This window comes from Chanos chanos, chromosome 12, assembly GCF_902362185.1.
Source record: "Chanos chanos chromosome 12, fChaCha1.1, whole genome shotgun sequence".
NCBI lineage: Eukaryota > Metazoa > Chordata > Actinopteri > Gonorynchiformes > Chanidae > Chanos > Chanos chanos.
Window position 1 is genome coordinate 6,209,451 of NC_044506.1, and position 23,268 is coordinate 6,232,718.

Consider the following 23,268-nt stretch of genomic DNA (forward strand, 5'->3'; position numbering starts at 1 on the left):
GCGTATCTGATTATGTCCCTGCTCCACTGGCCATAAGTGAATGCCACAGATTCTTAAGAACAGAACTTCAAACTCTTTTTAAAACTGTGATCAAGACCAGTAAGTAAAAAAAACCAGTAGCACAACTACAGTATCAATCTCCTCAAGATATGGTTGTTTGAAATCAATCTTTTTTTCTTCCCAGTTTGCAGTTGTAAAGGAGTGCCCGTATATTTGACGGGGCTTCATTACTGAATTATATCCCACGCAAAACTGTTGACTTCTCTCCATTCAGCACGGCACAGTTTTTGCTTGATTGATTCAAAATGTGACTTTTTGATTTCCTTGAGCAGAGGACATCCTTGGGCTAAATCGCCCTTCAAAAAAGGAAAAAAAAAAAAGAAAGACAGAAAACACAAGGAGATTCTAAATCGACCTTTTCTGGATGAACAAAAGGACAATTATCATGGCTCGCTCCCCTGAAGTCTCACGCACGCACACACACACACACACACACACACACACACACACACACACACACACACACACGTACTTCCATGACTGCAGTTCTCTTTCCCAGGGGACTTTTGGTTTAGGACATACCCTCACCTCAAAAAAAAAAGAAAAATTACAGAGACCGGCGATTAAGTGGTTCAAGTTGCGTTTAATTGCATATAGGAAGGGAACGATTTCTACCTAATTAAAACTTCATTAAAGGGCAGTGAATCCCAATTAATATCAAATACATATTTAACAGATAAGAAGTTCAGCAAATCACCCTTTATTCTGCATTCTCTTTTTCTTTTTTAAAAAATCTATTATTTGTGAAGTGGTGCATATTACCTATCATAACAGAGGTTAATTAAGTCAGTTGACCTGGCACTGATGCGTGGAGGGCAAATTTCACATGTATTCCACCCGCAAGTGACGAAATTCAGTTTACGTGGAGTCACTGAGTCCCTTTCTAGTGTGAACACAGTGGAAGTGAAATTCAGTTCACTTCCAGTCATCACTGGGCTACTGCAGTAAAATTCTGATTATGCTAATCTACAATCATTATAAACACTGTAAATTTACTCTAACTGTACTGTTGTGCATCCTGTTTATAGTAAAGGCATTGAAATATACACCGACTCCAGTTTGAGGAATTGTACTTCAGGCCAGCAAGCAAGGGCGACCCTCAGTACTTATGTAATTACATCGATCCTGCAAAAGCACGACACCTTGTTTACAGCAAGCTAAATGGAGTATCAGGGTGTGTGTGAGCGAGCAAGAGAGAGAGAGAGAAATAAAAGGGCCAAGTGTACTCTAGATTTCTCTAGTCAAATCTCTCTCTGTCTCTCTCTCTCTGTCTCTCCTTTCTTTATCTGTCCCTTCATCTCTCACCTCTCCTTTATTCACTATCGTACAAACTATGCCTTCTCTTCTTTGACATGTGAGACAGGGCTGTAGTTAATTAAGTTAATTATGCTTTCTCTCTCTCTCCCTCTCTCCCTCTCTCTCTCTCTCTCTCTCCCGTGCTCTTTCATGCACGAAGGCCCTCGCTTCCAACCAACAGCTGAGCACTCTCATGAAAAACAAAGGGAAGTGGAACATATCACCAGAGAAGGAAGAAAAGAGAAACACAGAGAGAGAGAGAGAGAGAGAGAGAGAGAGTGTGAGAGAGAGGGAGAGAGAGGATAGAGCCACAGGCAGATCTGATCTCAGAAAACTTCCCTCTTTTCTCCTCTATTCCATTCTCCCAGTGCTGAGTGTTGGCTTTAAGAGAGCTTGTTGAGAGCAGACTACAGAGATTAGCAGTGTTTTTTATTTATTTCCGGAAGGTTGCTGCTGTTTCGTGTGAAGGCTCAGCAGGGTGCCTAGCTTCAATCAGCACCACAAGACGCTCGGAGACAACGAACCTGCTTTTCTGACTTGGCCATGCTCTTGAAAAATAGAAAGAGGGAGAAAACACTTTACAAACGACTAAATGGATTAGCCGTCACACTTTATTTTAGAGATGGAAAAGCAAAGCATCGCCGAAAATATCGGAGGATGAAGTCTGCTGTGCAAACAGGCTGGCCAGCGCAGATGACAAATGTACAAATAAATAAATAAACAAATATGGAATTAGAAACTGAATGTGCGGAATCCGTCACAAAGTACCCTCTTAAAACGTTTCAGGTCAAAAAGCAGTGGTCTGTGAGGAGAGAGGCTTTGATCTCCACAGCTGTGGACACTTTGCATTGGTTTTGGTAGCACTGTGATAAAGCTATGAAGGTGAAGGACGAAGAGAGAGAGAGAGAGAGAGAGGGAGAGAGAGAGAGAGCAGGGGGGTTTAAGTGAAAGAGAAAAGAGAGGAAACAGAGAGGGCAGGAGGGATTTTGAAAGTGAGAAAAGTAATGAAAGACAGAGGAAAGAGCAAGAGAGAGGAAGATGGGAGAGGCCAAGAGAAGGATGCAGGAGGAAAGTGATGCAGACAGAGGCACAGAGAAAGAGTGCAGAGGGGGGAGAGAAAGAGAGAAAGAAAGAGAGAAAGAGAGAGATAGGGAAAGGGGAGAAAGCAGGTCAATGGACAGGATAGCGTTAGGGTTGGATGGGGTGGTGTTGTGGAGGAGGTGGGGCCATAGTATGGTTGTGTTTGTTGGTGTGAGGGGGGGGGTGTCTAGAAGGTAGCAGTAGGATTATAAATGCTACAGTAACCACAGCAGTGGCGTACAGATGTCCAGAATCCCACGCTTCCCAAGAGACGGGAAGGGTAAGTGCACCGGAATCCCCCACACTTCCTCCGACCCCCGACTGCTCCATCTCCATGGAGACATGCCGGGCCTGATCTGTTTGGATAACTCAGGGATGAAACGCAGGCCCACTCTCAGCAGGGGTTGGTGTTGAAACAGTGCTGAACCAGGGAATCGTTGTCTGGGGATTTCTTCGATTTTTGCCGGTTGCGTATTGATTGTGTGGCTGATCAATTAGTGTGCGTCATTTGGCTCAAAGTCACTTCACAAGTCTCTGCATCAATAGACCAGTCGCCAACCGATCTTTAGCAGAAAAAAAAAAAAAGAGGGCGCTGAAGGAATCAGCCAACATCAGCCACTCTTTTCAATTCATGAGCTTACACACTGTCTCATCTGAAAAACAAAGAGTGTTAGCATCCACGGAGCAGGGGGAAAAATATCAATTAGGGTTGTAGTTCTTGACTGACTCTACTTTGGCACCACCTGTGGACCCCAGTTTAATCAATCAGCTGAAGTTTCTTAAAGTCAGATTTGAAGACGTCATAGGTTTGTCAGTGTCAACACTGGGACTGTTGATGTCCAAGCATCAGGAGAGGGAGGGAGGGAGAGAGAGAGAGAGAGAGAGAGAGAGAGAGAGAGAGAGAGAGAGAGAGAGAGAGAGAGAGAGAGAGAGAGAGAGAGACTTGCATGCTCCTAGAACAAATAGTGCAGTCAGTGAGAGAGAGAGAGAGAGAGAGAGAGAGAGAGAGAGAGAGTTTCACAGGCAGCGCATTAATCTTGCTGTGTTAGCATCGTCATCCCTGCAACAGAGTCACCGTTATGCCCGTGCCGTTCTCAGCCAACAGATTCATCATCCACGCGGCTGATTAGGACAACAATACTTGTTATGCTATAAAACTTATCACCGTAAAAGTTAACCATCATAAATCTTTCCTTAAGGAGACAAGGTGCACAGTGTGTTGAGAGTTCTATACAGGGAAGGTTAGATTGATGACAACTTTGTGTGTGTGTATATATATAGATAGGCTACGTATAGGCTACTCCGTTAAAACGGGAATTCGGGAGTTGTCTTGACGTCCAATGTAAATTTAAACAAGTTTCTAAACAAACCAACTGAACCAAGCATGGGACAGGTGTTGGGCTTTAATACGTATTAGAAGAAGACGAAACCTGTAGACGAAGTCGCCGAAACCAAGCGACTGTTGCGCTAGATAAACATTCAAACAGCTAATCAAAAACTGACGAACGCCCCTGCCCTTCAGCCTGCCGCTTAAACTCAGTAACGGACGGCTATTATTTATTTATGTATTTATTTCTTATTTTTTAACACAGTTGTTAATCCATGATGGATTTTTTTTTTTTTTAACCAGAGCTGTCAAAGTGTCCGACACAGGAGATTAATTTTGCTGTGTGCCTTGTTATTTACATGCCGTCAGACCCATTTGAAAAACTCCTGACAGAATTGAGATGACCAGGGGATCGCTGAACTAAATCATTCCTCTCTCGTCGTTATAGTTTAATAAACGCGTTTAATAGGCTATATCCTACATACTCTAACTATCACTCAGCGTTTCCTGTACTCTCAGAAATTTGTCAAAGAAACGAAGACTCTCTAAAAAAGAATCTTCGAGAATTCTAGAAGACTCAATAATCCTGTAAACAACCGTTCTCTCGGTAACTGTGAGTTTGTGTTTAAACTGTTCTTAATCAACACATAAAAATGAACAACACGCTAAAATTATGGTGCTCCAATGCAACCTTTTTCGTGTACTTCTACCTACAAAGCAGTTACCTGGGTGTGCGGTCGCCAGCGCCCCCCCACCTCCAACTGAGTCTAATCTTCATTTGAACTTGACTCACAGTGAGTCGGGAATTTTTTTTTTCCTGTCGTAGTGAATCAGGAGAGGGATGCCATAGGTTGTTGGTGTGCTGGATGGGGAGTGGCTGTGTTCAGGCCACTCTGACTGATGGCCTCAGTGAGAGAGTAACCTCTAATTGGATGGTGAAGTAGAGAAGTAGAGTGTGTCTGTGTGAAGCTAATGACTGCTCTGTTTCAGCCGCACTTTTCTTTTGTGCAGGGACCCCCTTCTCTCCCCGGAGATCACTGCTATCTGTTTCTTAATTTAACGCTTCATTTGTGATTGCTGTCAGACCAGGCCTGTGCTTGTTGTGTGTGTGTGTGTGTGTGTGTGTGTATGTGTGTACACATCGGTGTTTGAGAGAGGTGCACGTGTGTTTTGAAAAGGAGACCAAGGCACGACAGAGGAGCTTAGAAGACCAATCTGAACAGACCATACGAAAGCTCACAAGACCTTATGAAACGTGTGTAAGTGTATGTTTGCATCTGTATCTCTGTGTGTGTGTGTGTGTGTGTGTGTGTGTGTGTGTGTGTGTGTGTGTGGACGTGGCACACCAATAGGACACCAATAGGATATGTCTGAGAGAAAAAAGAAATTGAGTATCTGCTCGTGTGTGTGTGTGTGTGTGTGTGTGCAGTGTATGTGTCTGAGTGTGTGTGCGTGGGCATGTGCATGTGCGTGTGTGACTGCAGTGTGTTTGTGCATGAGAGACAGAGAGAGAAAGAGAGCTAGAGGGAGAGGGAGAGAGCATGCCTCTGTGTGTGTGTGTGTGTGCGTGTGTGTGTTGACTGTGGATGGGCAGGGGGGAGTGGATAGGTTGACGGGGTAGGAGGGTGTTAATATCTCCAGTCTCTCTTTTCTCTATCCAGACACAAAGGCTGTCCCCATGTGGGATCTGGCCCGCTCCTCTGCAGGGTCCTAAAGGCTACACTTAATGTGAACATCATTAACTCAAAGGAGCAGTCAACGTGCGCACATGCACACACACGCACGCACACACACACACACACGTACACATACACACGTACACATATGCATGCGCACACACAAACACATACATACATACACGCACGCGCACACACACACACACACACACGCTAATGTGCTGAGAGGGGCCAAGGTAATGAAAAGGCGACAAAGCCCATTTACTTACTGATACAGTGCAAAACAAGATCATAACAGTGTAACCAAGGGCCACAAGACCTGTATGACAATGTTAGTGTAAGTTTACAGTCAATGACCTCTCATTACATTAGCACGTTTTCAACTGAAATCAGATTTTTTTTTTTTCTTTAAAGAAAATGTATGAATACACTGATAAATTCACTCACTGTTATTGTTTAAATAATGAAATCTTTTCACTTGTTGAAAATATCTGATTACCACACAAGTATTTCACTCTTAATGGTTTCAGCTCGTTGTATTAATGTTAATTGTCTTATAGCAGATTCCTATGAGTTAAAAAGTATAACTTGCATGTATATGTATAATTCTTTCATATACGTATTTATTAATTAAAGTGTCGATGCTTTTGTCACTTAAACACACACACACACACACAAAAAAACACAATCTTTTTATCCAATCTGAGCAGTCCAGGCGCATTTAGCTGTGAACAGACGGAACCAACTCACTTCACAAAGAACTGCAACCTCACTACAATGCCTCATTAGCATAACAAAAGCAACCCTGTCATCTGATTGGACAAAAAGACAATTACACCTATGAGGGAACAGATGCACAGGCCAGTAAGACTGCTGAGGCATTTTATACATTTTCAGTCTTACAGACAGAATGAGGGTTAAAAAAAAAGAAAAAAAAAGAAACAGTAGAGAAATCCATTTTAATGTCAATACTGCAAACACAGATTCTCTGTCTGCTTAACTGTAGACCACTTTCTAGTATCTAGTCAATATCTGTGATATCTTGTCTCTGAAGTTTGGATATGAATATCTTTAGCTTTAATGGGTAGTGATATTGAAGTATTAAAGTAGGGTCATAACCCCCACCCCCACCCCACCAAGGGGGGGTTGTCATTTCATCATCAGCTTTTATTTTTGTTATCCAGCAGAAGGTTCCTTGTCGAAGTTAGTCTGGCTGTGATGGGTCACCACATTACCTGTGTGTGTGTGTGTGTGTGTGTGTGTGTGTGTGTGTGTGATCTTGCACTTCTGAACTGGCCGACACAGGAGAACTATCGGGGAAGAATCACGTTGCTCGTAAACTTTGTACTTAACATTCGTTAGAACTTAGACTGATGCACTCGTCAAACGTATCCGTCTCAATTCCCTATGTGGGATCTGGGGAACTTAATCCCCACTCAACTACAGTTCAAAGCTGCTTTAGATCACCAGAACAATAATATGTATGTGTTTTTTAAACCAGTTGTTACGTCTTATCTTAAAAATAGCTCAAATGCTTGTTGAGATGAACTTTCCATGTGAGGACACATTTTAGGATCCCAGTTCTCCATGATCATGTTACGTTATCAGAGACAAGAGCTCCCTCCTGTGGACGTTCATGGTAATGTCCTTTTTTTTTGTTTTGTTTGACGGCATGTCACATAGGCTTGATGCAGCGTTTTTCAATCCTGCTCCCAGAGCCGCGCGGTTCTAGACATTTTAGTTCTCCCCTTAGCTCTAACACACCTGTTTCATCTAATCAAAAAAATCTGATAATTCACTGACGACTTGTATCAGGTCTGTTTGAGCAGGGAGAGACCTAAAATCTGCAGAGCTGTGGAGCAGGATTGAGAAACAATGGCCTCATTCACATTCATATAAATGATCTCAGACAAGTTTGAATATTAACCAAAGTCCCTGCATCCTAGCACCACCCACAGAACTAAAGGTTGGTAAGGTTGGTGAGTTTAAAAGGTCGCAAAATCAGACAAATGTAATTGCTCTGATACCGAGCTCAATTAAAATAAATTACGAGACAGTTTTATGGGAGTCAGCTTCTTGTACGAAGTTAAGAAAGCCACACGAGGCGTCTTTGTGTTGTGTGGTAACTATCGTACCGTGTGACTTGCTGGAGGTTTGAATGGGTGAAGGGTGACGATAACGCAAGGGTATCGTTCCTAGACGCTGTTCTCTGTGTGAATCCGTCAGAGAACTGATGAGGCAGCACCATTGTGAGAGAGGTGTCGTGCGTTCTGTGTCTCCTGAGGTCTCACTGTCTTCGGCTGGCAGGTGGGATAAGAGAGGGGGGGACACCTATGACAGTCAGTAATAGGGATATTACCGGCCGCCCCCGTTCACACTTAAGGGAGAGAACTGGCCTCCCTTTGAGGTCCAAACAAGCAAACATCTGTCAGGAGAATGGGTTGTTTCCTCACAAGTGTTTGAGAGCCGACTGTGAGACACGTGTTCTCCATCTCTCAAAATGCTGATGGTTTCACCTATAGTAAGACTATAGTGTCATAAAAAAAAATCGTTCCCCAATCTGGGCGTGGGGGGGCTATCCTCTCCACATTACCTGCTATAGACAGATACGTGACCTGTCTGCCTCTCATAGAACAATAGACCGATAGATAGATAGACGGACAGATGGACGGACAGACAGACAGATAGATCAGGAAAAGCTGTCACCTTTGAGAGGCACTGAAATACATGCAGTTGTGCTGAGTAAGTAAGAGGAAGATAGTGTGACAGGGGAGAAAGAGCAACAGGCCAAGTGGTTAAGGGAAAAGGTCAAACACGTTGCAATTGTCTCTGACTCCGCAACACAAACTAGGGCACTCCGCTTCTCTCACCACCTCTGGGCTTCGCAAGGAGAGGAAAAACGGTAAAACGAGAAAGCGTGAGAGAGAGAGATAGAGAGAGAGAGAGGTGGGAGAAGAGAAAGGGAGGTAAAGAGAGAGAGAGTGAGAGTATTCAAGGAATCAAGACCAAGACTCTGAGGACAACAGCAATGTGAGAGTGTGGGAGGGGGATTGGGGGGGGGGGGGGTGAATAGGTATAACTAAGGAGACAAATGTGCCGGTCAGTCACCAAAACAAACCTGTATGGCAGGAATCTCCAACCAGCTCCATGATAAAACCCACAAGCCCCCACAGCGTCCACAGAGAGAAAGTCTGTGTACAGTCTGCGACAAAAGCAAAAAAAAGGTACCCTACAGGAGGCCCTGCAGTACCACGCAGAGATGCTGACCGCCCAGAGCTGAGTCTTATTCTGCAGACCATAGCACAAAACTATCATTACTCTTACTCTCCACACACAAATAAATGAAATAAACTGTTTTTGAAGGTCTGTGGCTATCACCAAAAAAACAAATAATATATATATATACACACTTTTTTTTTTAGTGTTCACCTCTTATCCCCCAAAATAAAACAGTAATCACTGACCAAACACTGTGTACCTGCCAAGAGTGTGTGCTAAAGAAAGATATTCTCAGGCAGGGACAAACAGTCAAACACAGAAACACAGACATCCAGTGTGTGTATTTATACAGACATTCGATGTGTGTATTTATACATAGAGTTCATGTGTACAGCCCTAATTTAAAAAAAAAAAAGATATAGATGATTTAGATAATATAGATACAGATATATAGAAACAAAATGTAGGTACATATTGGCATAATTTGAAGAATGCTTTCAAAATAAAAGCTTTTGCTCTAATAATATTTAATATATGTGACTGCATATTAGTGAAAACTATTATTGATATTTAAGCATTCACTATTACGGTTGTTGTTGTTTTCACCAAAATGCATTAAGGCCCATTACAGGAACGTCCAGTACATATGTGTTGAAATACCACTCCTCCTTTTACCACAAATGTGCTTCACAACCCAATACCTGTGATTTCAACTGTGCAAACATGTTTTTTAAAGATAGATAAGACTACACCTGTTCAGCAGGCTAGCACACCAACCAAGGTAATGTGTGCCCCCCAGACAGGTGAACTAAACAGGTTTCCGGTTTTATGAGACATTGCCGAGGCGCAAGCTACCTGGTGACCAATCAGAGTTAAGAATAGAGCACAAGAGAAACCTCTAACTTAACCGATAATACTTAAATGAAGATCTTAAATGTGGTGCGTAACCAGGAACTGACACTCTTTCTCCGAGGAGTCAAACTTGAAAATGCCATTTCTGATTTCTCTTTTTCTTTCTTTTACATTTTCAGTCGTTAAAGCCAGATAGATAAAGCGACTATGGGAGGCAGAAACACGGTTGCATTATGCGCACTATTGTGCCTCATTTTGAACGGGTTCAGTTTCGCGCAGGGCTTCAAAGAAGAAATTTACGCCAAGGTGGTAAATTTTCTGTCCCCAGGGGAAGACTACCTGAATGAAACTGGTGTTCGCTCCTTTTTCGAACTGTTGGAGAAACGTGTGCAATGCGCTGAAGTGTCGTGTGGAAAGGTACGGTTTTTTTTACTTGCTTCGAATAACTTTTTAGGAGGTCGAGGTCCAACGCGCGCTACAGTTGATTTCGTTCAGGGACCGAAAACGTTTAACTTGTTAATGCTCAAACAAACTATGTTTTCACCCTTTTTAACTGATCGCATATCTAACACTTTTTTAATCTAATGTCCAAAAACGAATAAAAGATCTCTACGAATAATCTTTCGTTTGTTTTCATAGATTCTTACGAATCATCTTACGAACATTGTATGTTGATTAATCTCTTTTTTATTTTTACCAAGACAGTATCCATATGAGAATGAAGTGTTTGTTTGTTTGATAGTTCAATACTTTATTCAAGAAACTAATCTAAATTTTATATTCTCTGGCATCTTAGAAGGTGAAAATAATTCTGTGGACTCAGTAATATTTTTATTATTCCAGATATCTATATTATTAAGATATCTCTCTTTTAATAGTTGTTACAATGCGTGAAAGCTCACAAATCTGTCAAGGTTTGGGTGTCAAGTGCAAAGGGTCCGCAGATAGACGCTTCTGCTCTGACAGCTAATGATTGCAAGAAAGGGAAAAAAAAACTAAGAAAAAGGGGGGAAAAAAAAACACGAGATAGTCCGTCAAAATCTGATATAGATTTATTTGTTTGAGGATCCTATTGCGCTATGTTTAAGCATAACAGGCGCGAGGACGGAACGTCACGCACAAGTAGATATAACCCACTCAAGGCCTCTCCGTTTTGCTTTGTCATGGCTTTATTTCAAAACGACCCTGGGACCCTGAATTTTGTTTTGTCCCAAGTCTACCTTATGAATTTTAGTTGAAGCACATGACTGCCTGTCTTTAGACTTACAGGCTAAAGTTTGACACCCAGGTCTGACAAGAACTGTCCTGATTGTCTCTCTATTTTTATTTTATGTCTAACAACAAAAAAACTTTTTTTTGATGTAAGGAGAATGTCTACATACAGTTATACAGTAACTTCCTTTTTTTTTTAAATTTTGTTTGTAGTGTCTGTCTGTGGAAAGCCCCGGTCAGCTGGTCGGTAATTACTCCAGCTCCGATGGTCTGGACGTCGCTGGGTTCTTCAGGGTGGCAGCAGGTTGTTGTTTTTACCTCAGCGCCACTCCGCAGGCCTGCGCGGCCGTACAGAAGGGACTGTGGAGAAATGAGACGGAACACTTCGTCCAAATCGTCACGGGCGAGGACGACCATGGGCACGGGGCTGGCACCGTGGCAGAGGGCTTGGACAAAATGTTCCACGCCATGGAGCAGTATTACAGAGCCGACGAAGGGCACGACCAGGTCAGTCCAGGTCTTCGAAGAGAGATTGGTGACACGTCTGTGAGGTTTAGTCTGAGAGCTAGCAGCGACAAGCGTGTAGATGTACTTTGGGGTGGTTTGGGGTAGAGAGAGCTAAATACAAACTCTCCACGTGTTGAGTCGGTCCCAGGTTCCCCTCTTTAAAATTGAACAACAGGTAGTTCCATCAAGAAAAAAAAAACACAAAAAAAAAAATCAAGAAGAGTAATATCAGTTCAATAATTCAATATCAGTAACGTCACATCATCACGTATCACACTTTTTAATCACTTTGTAAAGAAAGAAAGACAGGAGAGACAAAGAAAGAAAGAAGGAAAGAGAAAAGGAGACTAGAGAGAAAGGTGCAAATATAAAAAAAAGAAAAGAAATCCTCCAAAACACTTGTCAAAATCATTTACCGAGTAACTGTAATCCGAGGTGTGTACTCCTGCTCCTTGTCTGACCATAAATATTTTCCACAGCCTAATAATTGTCATTGCAACATGTCTCTCTCTGTCACGGATAAGACTTCAGATTCGCTGGACTAACAGCCCAATGATAAATCCGTCCTTTTGACCCAAAGGTTCATCATGACCACTAAATTGGGCAATCGAACGGACATGGCGTCTTTAAATGACCGTATGTGTTTGTAACTCTACGTGTATGATGTCTTTTACAGCACTGCCTTTCTTTAAATGACATTTTGGAGGAGAGCAACTTCACTCTGAGTGACCCCCACCCCCACCACCACGACCTGGACGCGGTGTTCGGAAACATCGTTTACCACGCCATACGTGGGGACTGCATGGTCGCACACGCTCACGCTCTTCCTGAGGAGAGCTTCTTTTTGGACTTCATTTTCTTTCGCTATGGCCCAGAAAACATCGACCTGCACGGTACGGCCGGGCCGCAGCGCCCGTGTCACGCCAGCGCGAAACAGGACGATCTCGACCGTCACTGTCATTTGCGTGTACTGCACTTATCTTGTCATTATCGCCATGGTTACATCATCTCTCCAGTGACACAGAGTGACCTCCCTTTTGTGTTACGCTATCAGCACTGTTCTAAAAATTAGTCCACTCAGTGCAAACACTTTACTGAGCTAAAACAAAATCGCCTGGTTCTTCTGTCAAGGATTTAACGTTATCATATGGTGTTAACAGACACATTGTTTTTGAGATGTAGATTTTTGTGTTGCTTCACGAATAATAACGCGTTGAGCTGTGTTGAGTTGTGTTGAGTTGTGTTGAGTTGTCGTCTTGTTGTGTTCTGAGTGTCTCCACGTCTCTCCTCAGGCCTGGAGAGTTTAATGACAAGCCTTAACCTTTTGAGTGGCGACCACGATCACGACCACGACCACGACCACGACCACGACCATGATCACGTCTCTGCTACTGGGGACCTCAGACTCAGCCAGGAGGGGGTACAGCCCCGAAACAGCAGCTGGGATACGGTAATTACAGCGGCGGGCAGATAATTAGATCGAGGGTCATTAAATGGTATCTCAGTTACTGCTGGGGCCATCGCTGCAAGCAATCTCTCACTCTTACAGTGATAAACACACACACGTACACACACACACTCACACACACAATCCTCACACTTACACCTCCCCCACACACACACACACACTCCTTACAGTCACACACACACACACACACACACACACACACACACTTATGCTTCATGATGTGGCAGTGAGACCCAAGCCGTCGGCAGCAGCGGAGTCACATGGGAAATCTCGCCATGGGGGGAAAAAAAAAGTCTAAATGAGAAGGATTTTTTAATTCTCCAAGGAAAAAAAAAAACAGCATTTAACAGTGATGCTTTGCGTGACAATTATCCGTTCGGCAGCGCAGAGATCAGATTCCCGGCTGCTGCCTCACTCAGATTCGGCTACTCCTGTTCGTCTGCCTTGATGGATGTTGTGACATATGCCGCGGTTTGATTGGGAGATTCATTTGAGGATTTATTTTGCAACCCGTTCCTCCTTAGCGATCCTATTAAAATGAATTTAATGAGACGGCATGCTCGATCTTTTCCCTCCAGTTCAGTTTTAATTAGATTCAATATTTGCCGGTTTCTTTCAAAGTCTTTAAACTTTATTTTAAGGGCACTTAGAACTTGTGGTACTTTATGAAGCTGTTATAACACATTATAACCATTGTTATAAACCACAGTGGCCTGCACTATCACATCACTTACTCCTGTAATCAGCTCACGATGGCCCTGTGACACAGAAAAAGCTAAAAATCTGTAATGAGGGGAAGTTGAAGCCACCACACAAGGGTAGTAACCGTGAGGGTTTTTGACATTCGAGATGAATTTTGTTAAATTACCTTAGATTTCTCTCTCACGTTCTCTACCCTCTTTGTCTGTGTCATTCTTATTTTATTTGATCCTGCTTCATTTCCCGTCAGTTTACATATTTTCCATCACTGCAGGTCATAGCGTATTCCAAGACAGTAATAAAAATATTATAACGAGGCTACGTAAGCCCTGTAGCAAATAACAGCACATGCCAGAGTAGCTGCATGTTTGGAGAGATGTGCAGTGATTTGGTTTGCGTGTGTGTTTGATTGGGTTTTTCTGTGCAGACGTGTTTCAGTCCGGGGGAGCTGTTAGAGATCTATCACCTGAACGGCTCTGGCCTGACGCGGGCCGAGTTTTCACGTCTCAGCCCCGCCCTTATACAGCAGCTTCTCAGCGGAGCCTGTCCCGAAACCGGCCCTGCACCCGAACCCTCCGGCAAACTCACCACCGCCGAGAGTGAGTGTCTCTCTACAATGTCTCCTGTCTTCTTCCTCTGTTCCCATCATCTCTCTCTCTCTCTCTCTCTCTCTCTCTCTCTTTCTTTTCTGTCTCTCTTCACCTCTCTCTCTCTGTCTCTCTCAGAGTGTGACTCAGTTTCTAGAAAGAGGCAGCTTAAAACATCCAAGGATCAGATGCTCTCCATCATTAGAAGCCTGCTGGATGTCAGCATTAGGCTGAAACCATTAGTAAGATTTTAGGTTTTGTGCAAGAATGAGACACCCATCTTTAAACAAAGTTTTTAGAGCTATTGTCTATACCAGATGAATGATAATCTCAGGTCCTGAATCAAGTGGTGATATTGTTTATTTACTTTTTTTTTTTGGGGGGGGGGTGTTGCAGATTTGTTTCCTTTAAATAGAGAGCTTAATTTGTCTCATTTTAAAAGCCAGTTGGTACCTGTCTCCCTGAGGAATAAAAAAAAAAGCTTTAAACTTTGTTCCATCAAGGCCTCTCTGTGGCTTAAACCTCATTTTTATTATTTCTCTCTCTCTCTCTCTCTCTCTCTCTCTCTCTCTCTCTCTCTCTTTCTTTCTCTCTCTCTCTCTCTCGCTCTCTCTCTCTCTCGTTCCCTTCTTCTCTCATGCAGGATACCTGTATGCCACACTTGCCAATGTGATTATATGCCTGGCTGCCGCGTTTGGCATTGTGATTCTGCTGTGCACGTCCTGTAGCGGAGTCTTCCAGATGTGTATCCAGTTCTGCATTAGTCTGGCTGTGGGATCTCTCACCGGAGACTCTCTGCTGCATCTGCTGCCCGTGGTAAGAAAGCTCTGCTATCAGGCGCACAGGGCAGAGATGGAGAGGCAAAATCCAAATGCCCACACAAACTATATTCTACACGTTCAGTAAGCACTAGCATATTAAACCCACACACACACACACACGTACATAAACAAACACTGGTTAATGCTCTCTTGGTGATAGTGTTGAATATGTCTTTAAATGGTTTGCACTTCTGTTCCTGAACCAGCGCTCGTACCTACTGCAGTCTTCTTCTCTCATTTACTTTGCTTGTACATTTTTAATAGGACTGAATGAGTCAATGCAATACCAACACACAAAGAAAATGCCCATAAGTGCCATGTGAAGTGTTTGTCACAGATAAAAATGCCTGTATAGTCAAGACGGTGTTTACATAAAGGAACAGACTGAAAGCCCGCTGGACAGTAACTTGTGACATGAATCAGGTCCTCTGTGGGGGGTGTTATAACGGAACAGAGATTTCTGTCTTTTCTGCACAGTGTCTGTGTTTTATTTCTCTGCTGTAGTTTGTCCTGTGTGTGTGTGTGTGTGTGTGTGTGTGTGTGTGTGTGTGTGTGTGTGTGTGTTCGGAGTTGGATGTTACTGTGCTGCTAATATCTGAGGGGAAACTTCAGCTTTTGTTACCTACTTCTTCCTGCTGGGTCTCTGATCGGTTTAACCTGTTATCATCAGGCACCCTATCACACCCTTCATCACAGAGCTAACACTGCATCTCAGCGCTAATGTCATTATTTTTCTTCCTCTTCGTCTTCTTTTTCTTCCTCTTCTTCTTCCTCCGTGAGAGGACAACCATAGTCTGTCTTTCCCCTGACAGCCAAATATCATTACTCCCTTTAGAAGGGCTTTTCCCAACACCTCATCAAAAGCATTGCATTCTAGAGCAAAACACCGATGGGTGGGGTTGGGGGGTTGGGGGGTTGGAGGGGGGGGGGGGGGGTGGAGAATTTGTGGAAGCAACACATGATTGGCGCACCGTGCCTCCTCCGTGCGTTATTTCCCACGGGCTGGTTCTCTCAGGCCGGAGCACGCCTCCACCACCTCATCCGTTTAGATCCATGTCAGCAAAACAGGGCCGATGTCACGCAGCGCCAAGGGCCAAAGTGTGGAATAATCTGATTAAAGAGCAACAACAGCGGCCTCTAATTGAACAAAATCCGCCAATTGCTTCACAGTGCTGCAGGGGAATGTGTTGGAGAATGCAGTTTTTCTTTTTTCTTTTTCTTTCTTTTTTTCTTTCTTTTTTTTTTTTTTTTGGAGTTAATTGCATTGGAGGAGGAGAGGGGGGTGAGGGGTGGGGGGGCTCTGGTTTGATTGCGCTGTGATTCTCCTCACACTGTGTTCTGTGTGTGTGTGTGTGTGTGTGTGCGTGTGCGTGTGTGTGCGTGCGTGTGTGTGTGTCCAGTTCCTAGGCCTCCACGCACACGGTGAAGGAGACACTCATGACCACGCGGGAGAGAACATGGACCACATCTATAAACTGCTGGTGGTGATCGTGGCGCTGTATTTTTTCTTCCTGATAGAGGCTGTCTTCTCCATCATCACCAAAAAAAATCAAGCCACTCACAGCGACGTAAGTGCCCTCAGGACGCGTCTTCCTAGTGAAGGCGAACATAAGCGAACTCAAAAGGCCGTCTTTATCGCATTCAAGTTCTGTCAGTTTCAGTTTGGTAAATCTTTAGTTCTCCCTTAATAAAACATTTATGATATAGATTTGGACCTGAGGTCAAACAGGTATGTTTCAGATGGGAATCTGTAAATCTTTGTAGCCGTAGATATCCAGCTATCATTTATGATATGACAATGAATCATCTCCTACTAAACGGTTTGAATCTTATGACTTTGATAAAACACAGGGTATGTCCAAGTATCTCAGAAACTGTCAGTCAGTTGTGCATGTGCTTTTGCAATACCCTCACTGAAAAAGTTACATGTTATTTTGAAGGTTAATGTTTAATATTTTATTGCTAAGACTGGACACGTAGCCATCATGAAATGTTTTTTTGTTGTTGTTGTTGTTGTTGTTTGTTTTTAGACAAGGAACAGCAGTTATTCATTGGGATATGACCAATATGATCCATCAATATGTATATATGAGATTGACTGATTGATTGATTGATTGATTGATTGATTGATTGATTGATTGATTTTTTCAGGAGGACTCAGATCCACATCACTGTGATCATGGGACAGTTCTGGAAATGTTTCACAGGAACAAACAGAGCAAGAAATCCACCTCCCAAGCAGATTTGGTAAGAGACACTGTAAGGCCCTCAGATCTGGTAAGACACACCATAGGGCAGCCATGGTCTAAAGGTTAGAGAACCGGACACGTGACTGGAGGCCCAACATCCACGGCTGTGTGCCCTTGAGCAAGGCACTTAACCCTAACGCTCCCTGGGCGCAGAGGAATGCTGCCCACTGCTCCTGCGTCTGGTGTGTGTGTTCCCTACTGGTGTGTTAAATGCAGAGACAAATTCACTGCTCACTGTTCACAGTGTGTGTGTGCAATCACGGAGGATTTACATTTTTTACATAAGGGCCTCAGATCTGGTAAGACATACTATAAGGGCCTCAGCAGTACATTTGTCAGTAAGAGCAGTGTGATGTCACAATGGTTACTATAGCGCCATAAGGAAACATGATACTCAGATCTGAAGGAGTACAATGAGGGAGAGGCCAGTGATGTCATAGAAGCACCAGAACTTTAAATGGGAATTCCAGTAGAATGTTCACTTTCAACAGAATCCACTTTAGCCTTTGTAAAAACCTCAGATTGTTTTTTTTTTCCTTCACTTGTTACACTCCTGAGCTGAAAGTAATTAATATATCGTAAATTCTCAAATGGTGGCGGAGGCCTTTATTTGCCTCAGCTGAAAAAAAAGAGCCTTTATTTGAGACAGGCTATTATTAGAGTCCGACTATTATTAAATAATTGTACCCTTTAGGAAGGAGAGAGTTTTCCGTAGTGATATCCCTGAATACTAATAATGGGCCATTAATACACATAGTCCTACAGCGACCATAATCCGTGTGAGGTAGAACACTATCGGTAGGTGAGCATAATTGCCATATGCTGTTGTACTGATGTAAGTAATGCTGTAGAAATATGATGAATTTACCACCTGAGCCTCTCTGTAATTTATGGGGGGTTTCTTTGTTTGTTTGGGTTTTTGTTGTTGTTGTTGTTGTTGTTTTTTTTACCCAGCTTTTATTTGCCCAAACGGACAGCACCCCCGGCCATTATGTGAGACTCAGTTCTTATTTGAGAATTTACGGTGGTCTTGTTAATTGAGTCATTGCTTTGTTCAGACTCCTTGGACACCAAAGTTCTTGAAGCTATTCACACTGTCCAATACTTTAAATTGGTTTTTTTTTTTTCCTTAATGAAAATTATACTTGACAATTTGTCGGGATAATATCCGTGATGTTAAAACGTGACTGTTCTCCATGTAGGTTGATGGTGAGGTTGAAATGAAACTCCCGACAGAGGCGGTCCCTCACTCTAAAGGTAAGCTCCGCCGAACTTCTTCGTGTGCTCGCTGAGACCCATACTGAAGACTTCAGTTACGATCTGGTCAATAATTATACAGACGCCTCGGTTAATTATATATCAATGTGCTATTTAAAGACCCGGTAAGCTGCACCACGAGCCATTAAAGGCCATGTGTGTGTGTTGCGTGGGGGGTTTTTTGGGGGGGTTTTTGGTGCAGACAGATGGAGAAAGCTAATGTCAGAGTCTCATTCGCTGTCTGTGGCAGACCTTTTATCCAAACCCTGAGAATAAGACATCGCTTTAGATTTCGCTTCATCTTTCAATCAGCACAAGCCTCCTCTGATGGCCTCTCTCTCTCTCTCAACCTTCTCCTTTTCTGCTTCCTCTGCTTTCTCCTCCATTGCGCCGTCCTGTCCTACAGATAACCGAATGCTGTCTCTCATGATAACCCTGAGCGACGGGATCCACAACTTTGCCGACGGGCTGGCGATCGGAGCGGCCTTTTCCCAGTCATGGAGGTCGGGGCTGGCCACGTCTCTGGCCGTGCTCTGTCACGAGCTACCTCACGAACTGGGTGAGGCATGAGATTAAACCCCACAGTTTCCCACAGTTCCCGGCAGCCAAGTCCAAAAAAAGAAAGAAAAAAAATGTAACAAGCATAAATGGCTGGGTGGCGAGAGGTAAAGTGTGTGTTTGCCAAAGCACGCTCAGTGGTGCTGAATGTGCTTTTTCGGAAACACCTACAGACGTCATCCAGGAGACGCACTATTTGGATCAGTGTGTTAAAACACATTATGAAATAATAAAGCTAGCGATGACAGCCCCTGACGCATTGCTTCTGAGAAGCTAATAGTTACACCTAGCAAAGCTTGCCAGCAGGCACAATGACAGCTATTGTACTGGTATACACAACGCTGCTTTTCACAGACGGTTTGCAAACACACACAGACACAAAAAGGTTTCACGTTCCACATTTTTGCCTGGCACATTCGTACTGTGCATTGTTTCAGTCTTTTGGTAGACACTCCCATCAAGATCAATTTCTAAGAAATCAACACAAAAAAAAAAAAAAAATTGAAAGAATTTGAAGGTTTGTTTTTTTGGGGGTTTTTTTTTTTGCACAGATTGGTAACAGGTATTTTATTTGCGGCCCATTTTTTTTTTTGACCCTTTTGTTTTCCGGGACTCTCTGACTCTCAGGCGATTTTGCCATCCTGATGCACTGCGGCTTGTCCGTGAAGAAAGCTTTGCTGCTGAACATTGGCAGCGCCATGGCTTCCTTCATCGGCCTGTACATCGCCCTGTCGGTGTCCACCGACACAATAGCAACGGAGTGGATCGCCGCAGTCACCGCTGGCTTGTTCCTGTACGTGGGATTGGCTGATATGGTAGGTGTGACCCCTCCCCCTCCATTCTCACACACACACAAATGCTCACTTCACCGGTAGTCCCCCCCACCCTCCCCCCCCACCTAGATGCCAGGTAATTATTATTGTTGCTTCAGTTCAGGGAGGTGAAGTTACCTAAATAAGACATTTTCCCACAATCCATCATTCCTCCGGCAGCATCTGTCAGTCAGCATTGCACGTTCAGTCTTGTGGAGAGGTGGTAATCTTTGGAGTTGTAGTGGTACAGTACCAGGAGGGTCTTAGTTACATGCGACCTTACATCATCTTTCCTTCCAAACCCAATAGCTCCCTACTCTGGTGCATGTGAAAAGCACGAGACCTTGGCTCATCCTCCTTCTCCAGAACATTGGACTCTGGACCGGATGGGGAATTATGCTGATCCTCTCCCTCTACGAGGACAACATCGGATTCTAGCACTTTTTGGGGTGGAATTCTGTAAAGTGTCTCTGTGGCACTAGTGGATGCTCCAAAGGAATAAATAAAAAAAAAAAATTAAAAAACAAAGGTATCACCAGGGCATCCAGTAGGCCAGTTTCTGCACGCTTCACCCTAAATATTTTACGATATTCACTGTCTGCAGTAGTTGTTGATAACAGGTTAATTGATGTCATTCAAAGCAAAACAAATCACTAAAACCGTGGTCTGCTGATGTTTGGGAAGGTAGAGTACGTGCAATATTCTTCTGTAGTAGAATTAGTTAATGTCTGTTATGCACTAGTTCCAGGGAAATGAAAATGCAGATGGAGGTCATTTAAATTACTGAATTATATACTTGATATGCACAATGTACTTCCACCCCACACTGGTCAGTATCTGTTTAAGTTTTATGGTCTGTGGTGTGTGTGTATTAAGATTTATTATTCGTACCTGCTTTAAACTAGGAGAAATTAAGTGAGTCATTCTGCACAAGTGTAACGGCCAAATTAATAAATGTAAATATTTTTGCGTTTATGTTAATCTTCTATGTATTCTGAAGCGGTCGTTACTCCGGTATGTCACCACGCTTTACTTTTCTGTTTGTGCCATCCGTTTTGCCATAGATGTAACTGAGATAAAATAAACTCTGCCTTTTATGTTTCTAACCGATTGAACAAATATCACACAAACACCAACATTGCCCATGGAGCTAGTGCAGCTTTTGAATGTGTTTTATGTTGTTTCATGACGTGTAAAATGTGTTCAATGTATAAAGAATTTATAAATTTACAAATAAATAATTTCAAAATAGAAACCATTGTCACTTTTTTTCTTTTTCTTTTTCTTTGTTTTGCAAACAACTCCCTCGCACAAACCATTTATGATGCCGTTACCTGTTATTTTATCAGAGAGAGCATCTCGAACCAGAGATAATGCACCATGAAGTATCCAGGCAGTGGGTGACAGTACAGCTCTGATTTGCAGTGGTCACAGTTCAAGGGGAACGATCTCCTATCACTGGCCTGGTACTACTCACTCGCTCACTCATTATCTAAGCCGCTTATGCCAATCAGGGTCGCCGGGGGTGCTGGAGCCTATCCCAGCATTCATTGGGTGAAAGGCGGGGAAACACCTTGGACAGGTCGGCAGTCCTTCGCAGAGCCTGGTACTAGACGTGTTTATAAAAAAAAAAAAAGTGCCTTTTTTATCATTATTATTATTATTCATTCTCATAGAAACTTATCAGTGTCCGGTTTTTCCATGGTTACCGGAGAGCTGGTCTGGCGTGTCTGGGTGAAAGAATGAATGAGTTGAGAGAACGTGTGTAGGAGAAAAGGATTTCTGGCTTGCTCTAGCTCTCTGCAAACAGCCGTTAAGGCTTGCGTAGCACGTCGTGTGTTGATAACGCTGAACCCTAGCCATTGCAAAACGGGTAAGAGTGACAGGACTGTATGTCCAGCAGGAAGACTCCTGACTGGTCTGTGTAATTAATGCTGCGTTAAACGACCGCATTTAACCAGATTAAAATGTTAGAGCGATTGGTACCAATTTCTTTTGTGTGTCGAGGCTGTGCCCCTGCCAGAGACCACACCTTGTGCTGCCGAGATGCGTGACTGAGGCGTCTACTCTACGTTAGCAGTATAACATTTTTTATATGACTATAAAAAAGAAAACATCCAAACTCTCTACTATATCTTATCATCAGTTTTTATATTATTTCGAGTGTTATTGACGGCTCAACAGTATGAGGACCTCTCGGGTCTGCTGTTTATGATATTCAGCAGAGTAATGGCTGTTGTCCCGGAACCGAAAAAAACCCCAAAACAAAACAAAAAAAAAAGACATTGTCAGTTCCTGGAGTATTATTAACATAAGGGTTTATTTTTTTTTTCTCTCCATAAAAAAAGACCAATTTTGCCAAAAAGACTGAAAAGTGGCTCCAAACGCACTTGTATGCTGTGAGTATTACACATCGACATAAAAAGATAATAACTGTAAGACATTTTGAGGAAATGCACACAGTGAGGGCCCTGTTGGTCGGAGGCCTGGAATCCAATGTGAATATGAACAGTTATGGGGAAATAATAGCATGTTGATGATAACAGGAAACTGGAAATCCTTCTTTTTTTTAATCTTTAAAATCTTGGGGTTTTTTTTACAGTTTTTAAACAACAGATTTACAAATGTGCAATTCAAAGATCAGTTGGCTCGCAAAGTTCACTGTAAAATCTTATCTCTGTTTTTAAAAGTCTACTATAAAATTGAGATCTCACATGCTCTTTTTTTGATAACAATCAGATAGCAGGAGCTGTCAAAGATCTCCCCAGACAAGCAGACTATACAGCACATGTCATTTCATGCGTTTTTATTTGCTCTGCCCTCGCTGACTGGCACAATAAGAAACCATCCTGGCATCATAAAAAATGCTGATATGCTGAGGATAGTGAATATTATAGGAAACGCGTTCTAAATTACTATGAGAATCAGTGTGAGATCCCAAAACATTCAAACTTTTTGCAAATTTGTAGGTGAAGTCGTAATTCATTGTATTTACAAAGTGTGTTGCATTGCAAACTCTCCTTAAACAGTTTGATGGAAGATTTGGATCTAGATAAACCTAGATAAAGGTTAGTAATTGCCTTTGTTGGTTCTCTTATCATAGACTGGGGCAAAGGTTGCTATTCAACATCGATCATCTGAAAGTCATTGTACAAGTCCTTCACTCTCAAGACAACAGATGTTGTGCGTGCCCACACACACACACACACACACACACACACACACACACACACACATACACACGCACACACGCACACACATACACACATACACACACACACACACACAAGCACACACACATACACACGCACACACGCACGCACACACATACACACACACACACACACACACACACATGCACACGTAAACACACACACATGCACACACACGCACATGCACACACACGCACACACACGCACACGCACACACACACACGCACAGACGCACGCACTAGGATATGAAATATCGAAGGACAAAGACTCTATTACTTTAAAGGAAGTAACTGCAGTCCTGACAGCCGAAGCTTTGGCCGATTTCCAGGAAAACGAATGAACGGCCTCCAAAAGGAATGCATGCCCTCATTCATCA

At 43.0% G+C, this 23,268-nt stretch overlaps 1 protein-coding gene across 1 annotated transcript; it reads left to right on the forward strand.

Moving 5' to 3' along the window:
- The first annotated feature begins 9,717 nt into the window (after nt 1–9,717).
- Nucleotides 9,718–20,118, forward strand: slc39a4 (solute carrier family 39 member 4). The gene is made up of 12 exons (XM_030788427.1): nt 9,718–9,927; nt 10,936–11,229; nt 11,906–12,122; nt 12,522–12,679; nt 13,824–13,995; nt 14,627–14,799; nt 16,205–16,372; nt 16,956–17,051; nt 18,256–18,310; nt 18,717–18,869; nt 19,496–19,683; nt 19,990–20,118. Exons 1-12 carry the CDS (start codon nt 9,718–9,720, stop codon nt 20,116–20,118), a joined length of 2,013 nt encoding a protein of 670 aa, XP_030644287.1.
- Nucleotides 20,119–23,268: the final 3,150 nt, after the last annotated feature.